The 6000-nt window shown below is 41.0% G+C and overlaps 1 protein-coding gene across 7 annotated transcripts in view; it reads right to left on the reverse strand.

The window, feature by feature from the left end:
- The window catches only part of KLHL2 (kelch like family member 2), a 115067-nt gene that overhangs the window by 22316 nt on the left and 86751 nt on the right, over positions 1–6000 (reverse strand). For all 7 annotated transcript variants that reach the window (XM_060147828.1, XM_060147831.1, XM_060147830.1 and 4 more), the window contains one exon: positions 3859–3968. In XM_060147828.1, the coding sequence (XP_060003811.1) occupies positions 3859–3968 (110 nt within the window). The remainder of the gene's footprint in view (positions 1–3858; positions 3969–6000) is intronic.

Consider the following 6000-nt stretch of genomic DNA (forward strand, 5'->3'; position numbering starts at 1 on the left):
GCCCTCAAGGTCCATCCATGTTGTCACAAAAGGCAGCATTTCCTTCTTTTTATGGCTGAGTAATAATCCATTGTGTGTATATAGCACCTCTCTATCCATTCATTCAGGTTGTTTCCACATCTTGGTTATTGTGAAAAATGCTGCAGCCAATACAGCAATACAGATATCTCTTCAAGATTCTGTTTTTATTTCCTTTGGATACATACTCAGAAGTGGGACTGCTGGATCATATGGTAGATCTACTTTTAATTTAGTAGGTACTTTAATAAGTACTTGAGTACTTTTATGTATTTAGTGAGTACTTTTTGCTGGGTATTTACTACATATTTCATCAAGTACATTATCTAATCTTCTTGAACTTGAGTGGTAGCGGTGATAATTTGATGATATATGATCTAATTCATTGTTGACAACCTTTCCAAATTGAATTTGGTTCTACTTACTTAGATTTAAATCTAAAGTCCCTTTTGAATAAAGCACCCAAAATAATAAAGCAAAGTGATATCTGGAATGAAAATCATGTACTCTTAGCAACAACTCATTTTTTGGCTTTTTCTTTGGGTTTACAAACAAATGCTGGACCATATACTTCTAAATCAAGGATCTGCAGAATAGATTAACTCTCTTTTGTCACAACAGTAGAATGTATTAAAATATAATATTTTATATTAAAAATAATCAAAATAATAAGGGCATTACAACATATATGTATGAGAAAGCTAATAAGCTATTATGAAGACAGTATTTGACTACATAATTTCCTTCCAGACTGATGAATATACAACCAGTAATCTTTAACGGGTTGTAGAAAATGTCTGATGATATGTAAATGAATAACTAGGAAGCAAAAAATAGGTTATTTTGATCCAGGTATAGAGCAAGAAGCTAAAAATAATCTACATTATAATTAATGAGCCTCTTTAATTCATTCAGTCACCAAGTACCTCTATGTGCCAGATGCTAGAAGATAAAGAGGGTCCTGTCAATTCTATCTGCTATTTCTCAGCTCTGTCTTCTCTTCTCCACCCCTCTTTCTACCACCCTATGCCAGATCCCATTGCTCACTGGTAACTTCAACATCCTTCTATATGACCCTCACCCCACTTTTGGTCCATTCTGCACACCACCACTTTGGAGCTAGTCTCCAAAAATGGTCCCTAATAAACCACTTCTCTGGTATCCACACCTTATGTAGTAACCTCCCACAGGAATCTAAGCTGGCCCTGTGTAACCAACAGAAGGTTGTGGAGGCAGTGCTGTGGGGCTTCTGAAGCTGGGTCATAAGATGCCTCTGGTCTCTTGAAATGCTCATTTAGGGGAAGCCAGGTGTCATGTAAAAAGTCTGATTACTGGAGATGAGATGCTATGAGACCCAAGCCAGTCATAGAGAGGAAGGGGGGTGGGGAGGGTGAGCTACCAACCAATACCTGGCCCAGGAGCCAGACAAGCGAGTGAAGGAACCATCCTGGGTGTTCCAGAAACATAAGATGCCATGTGCAGAGGGACTGAAGCCTTGGGTATGTGGCTCCAGTAGAATAATGCCACCCGTCAAGCCAACCCAGCTGAAGCCCCAGGCACTGCAGAGCAGAGACAAGCTGTCCCTACGTGCCCTGCATGAATTCTGCCCACAGACTGTGAGCATAACGACATGGTTGTTTTATGTCACTGCATTTTGGGGTGGTTGTTATGCAGCAGTAGAAAACCAGAACAGCCTCCGTGACATTTCTACAGTGAAGGCATTATCATAGCACTCTTCTACTGATTAGAACCCTTCAGAGGCTCTTCATCACCAGGATAAAGTCAATTTTAAAAAAAAAAATTTTATTTATTTTTGACTGTGTTGGGCCCTCGTTGCTGTGCGCGGGCTTTCTCTAGCTGTGGTGAGTGGGGGCTACTCTTCATTGCAGTGCATAGGCTTCTTGTTGTGGCTTCTCTTGTTGTGGAGCATGGGCTCTAGGTGCGCGGGCTTCAGTAGTTGCGGCACACGGGCTCAGTAGTTGTGTCATGCGGGGTCTAGAAAGCAGGCTTAGTAGTCGTGGTGCACGGGCTTAGCTGCTCTACTGCATGTGGGATCTTCCCAAACTAGGGCTTGAATCAGTGTCCCCTGCATTGGCAGGCAGATTCCTATTCACTGTGCCACCAGGGAAGTCCAAGTCAATTTTCTTTAACATGGCTGAGATGGTATTTTATGTCATCTTCCCACCTTATCTCCTACCACTGTGCCAAATATACTGTAAACTCTAATTGTAGTGAACTAAAAGAATGCAATCGTTCTTTCACACCTCTTTACACTTACATATTCTGTTCCCTCTACCTGGGCTGCCCTTCTCCTTCCCACCCATCCCTGTTTCCCTGGCAAATTCATACGCACTTTTAAAAATTTGGATCATACATCTGAGCCACACTTAACTCCAATCTGTATCCAAGGAATGATTAAAGGCTCCTTCTGGACCCTCTACAGCATTCCGTGATCATTTATTACCCCACTGGTTGTCCCTCTAGTCATGAGTAAAGGATTTTATTTTGCAATCTTCTTGTATGGAGGACTCCATGGCAGTGTCTGGTACACAGTACGCACTCAACACACATCTATTAAACATGAATAGCAGTGTCTTCCTCTCCTCTATATTTCTGGGGTGTTAAGATTATACATTTCACAACCACTTTCACATATTTTTTTATTTGGTAAATATTATAAGAAATGTGTCTTTTTGCCCCAAGCAGTATGAATATCCTTGAGGAAAAGAACAACAAAGTTTATACAACAAATCACACAAAGGAAAAACTCAAGTTTCACTTCCTCCAAACACTGCAGGTTCATAAACTTTTGCCCCCGATTCCCACAAGCTACAAAACCTACCCAAAGAATAAAACCCACTGAGAAGCTTCTCCCTCCACCGATACAAAAGGTGCAGGTGGCTGAAAAAGGCAACCCCAAATTCGGAGAGACAGGCTACAACCAGACAAAGCAGCTGCACAGGGCTCTGGAAAGGGGGAAGGATACATGGAGAGGGTGGGGTGTAAGCTGCAGGGGCCAGTCTGAAGGAAGAGGTCAGTCTGGAACTAGCTAAACTTTGCCACCTGGGTGACTTCGTCCAACTCACATGATGGTGAAATTACTTTGGTTTGTGAATATTATGTTTATTTATTTATTTATTTTTGAAGTGGCTTCTTTTTATTAATTTATTTATTTTTGGCTGCATTGGGTCTTCCTTGTTGCATGCGGCCTTTCTCTAGTTGTGTTGAGCGTGAGCGGGGGCTACTCTTTGTTGCTGTGCGCAGGCTTCTCACTGCGGTGGCTTCTCTTGTTGAGGAGCATGGGCTCTAGGCATGCAGGATTCAGTAGTTGTGGCACACAGGCTCAGTAGTTTTGGCTCATGGGCTCTTGAGCACAGGCTCAGTAGTTGTGGCGCACGGGCTAGTTGCTCCACGGCATGTGGGATCTTCCCAGACCAGGGCATGAACCCATGTCCCCTGCATTGGCAGGTCGATTCTTAACCACTGTGCCACCAGGGAAGTCTGAGAATATTATGTTTAGATCACAATTTTCCCTGGTATCTAGCTGTGAGAAGAAACCCAGTTCCCCAAAGGCCCTTTGTTTCAGATAGTTCAATGTATGCAAGCTCTTGCTGTGGGGTCAAGCACAAAACTCTGGTGTCTAACCATTTAGGGACGCTCCTAAGGGTTGAGAACACAGTTATTTACCCAACCAACAAGTCAACTAGTGGAGTTTCTCAACTTCCAGATCAAAGATCACTGGCTGTCACTACACATACAGGATCACAAAGTTACAAAACAAAGTGAAAGAAAGGAAAAATACTATATCACTGTACACTGGGAAAAGAAAAATACACTTACTTTCTCTTCTGAAGAAATGGTAAGTTTGTCACTCGAGATTAAGCTGCACACTTGTTCAATGCCGAGGTTGAGAAATTCTTCACTAAGTACGACATCTGCAAAATGTTGCTCTGTTTGGAGGTTACAAAGAAAACCCATTAACGCCACATTCTATTACCATAGTTTCAAACTGCTTAAAAAAGAAGAGGGTTTTTCCTAATCTAACCTATGAAGGAGAAAACCAAGTGTACTTCCTTAAGGCAAGAACTAACAAGACAAACCCAAACAAACTCTCCTGGGGAAGTGGTCTGTACTTGAGTGACAAAGTGGAAGCACAGGCAGGAAGGTAGCCTTACTGTACACTCGGCTGAATCACTTCTGTTTTTATAAGGGGGTGTTTTAGAGTTAAACATCTATCTATTCCTTAACTGGTAATAAGACTATCAGTGTTGAAATTTGTAAAACCTTTTGATTACATAAATCAGATAAAGTACATGGTGTTATTATTCACACACTTAAATGTATTATGTAAAACATTAGAGGGCTTTAGGACATAATGGGGTAAGGAGGGGAAGCTGCTTTAATTGAAAACTAAAGACTAAACAAGGAAATCTTAAATGCTGGTCAGTCTGAATAGATAACTCTGAATTCTATGTAAGCAATTTACTTGCGGATCAAGTTACACTATTTTATACCCTCAATTCCTTTCCAGAAACCAGTGAAATTAGTAATTCTTAAAACTGAAAAAGAAACCCTTTCTTTGATTTCACAAATATATCCACTCCTCCAAAGGGGGGGGAGGGGGTACTATTAGTATAATCAATGACTTAAAAACTTAAAAAAAAAAAAGAAAACTAATCATTTACAAAGTATCCTTTCCTCCAAATCTAGCTCTCATTTTAAAGCGTAAGCTCACAAGGAAATATGGTGGTCAAATCCCAGCTCTGCCACATGCTAGTTTGTAAAACCTTGGGAAAGTTTTGTAATGTCTCTAACCCTTGGCTTCCTCATCTATAAAATGGGGATAATAAAAATACCTTACATAACAAGATTGCTGTGAGGATTAAATAAATTAATGGTTTGTAAGCATCTAGAACTGTGTGTGGTAAAGGGTAAAGACTCAATAATTTAGCTCTTATTGTATTGTGATCCCTATATTCTAAAGTAAAAATCTGCTAGGAATTCTAGGTATTTTCTAGGTCTTTACAATTAACTATATTCTAATAGTAATTTTTTTCAAAGCCTTTTTTTTCTAAGGTGAAATAAAAGATTCATTTCAAATGTATGTTTCAACATACCATAAAAAGGGTTAGTTGGCTTCCCTTGCAGAGAACACAGAGCAAAGCAATGCCCCCAAGACTGGAGAGATCAACAGGAGAACACAGGGAGCTGCAGCTGATTGAAACAGAGACTCACAAGTGGAAACTGCATGCGAATCAGTGCGAGGGTAGGAAAATCTCAGCGTGGACAACTCTGAGAGTTAAAAACTCCAGGGGGACCCAGTCATAGGGGGATCCCCTCAATATTGTGAGATTTCCTCCAGGAGCTCGACCAGGTTTCCATAGTAAATATGAGAGAAGAATCCCCTCTGGCTTCTGGTAGGGGGAGGAGAAATGAATTTCAACAATTTGAAATACCCAAAGCAGTCTGTTCTTAATAAGGCCTGCCCTCAGGAGAAACTAGTTAACCAGAGCCTAACTGACCCAAGGAAGGGAAACACCCAACTCCAGCCCACTCCAGCCATCCTGTCCCACCTAGGGAGGGAGAAAGAAACCTGAGAAACATTTGTCAAGTTCACAGTCCAGAGCCATAGGCTCACTAACAAACTGAGACCTAATCATAGGAATACAGAAGGCTTCCCTCCCTACGTCTCACTGCCACATCTCTAAAGGCCTGTTTACAGCAGTTCCTTTCACTGGGTACATCATGTCTGGCTACCAAGAAAAAAATTACAAGGCATTCTAAAAGGCAAAAAACACAACTTGAAGAGACAGAGCAAGCATCCAAACCAGACATGGCAGGGATGCTGGATTTATCAAACTGGGAAACAACTATGATAAATATGCTCAGAGCTCTAATGGATAAAGCAGACAGCATGCAGGAACAGATGGGCAATGTAAACAGAGAGATGGAAAATTCTAAGAAAAAAGTAAAAAGAAATGC

Source organism: Lagenorhynchus albirostris, chromosome 4 (genome assembly GCF_949774975.1).
Source record: "Lagenorhynchus albirostris chromosome 4, mLagAlb1.1, whole genome shotgun sequence".
Classification (NCBI taxonomy): domain Eukaryota; kingdom Metazoa; phylum Chordata; class Mammalia; order Artiodactyla; family Delphinidae; genus Lagenorhynchus; species Lagenorhynchus albirostris.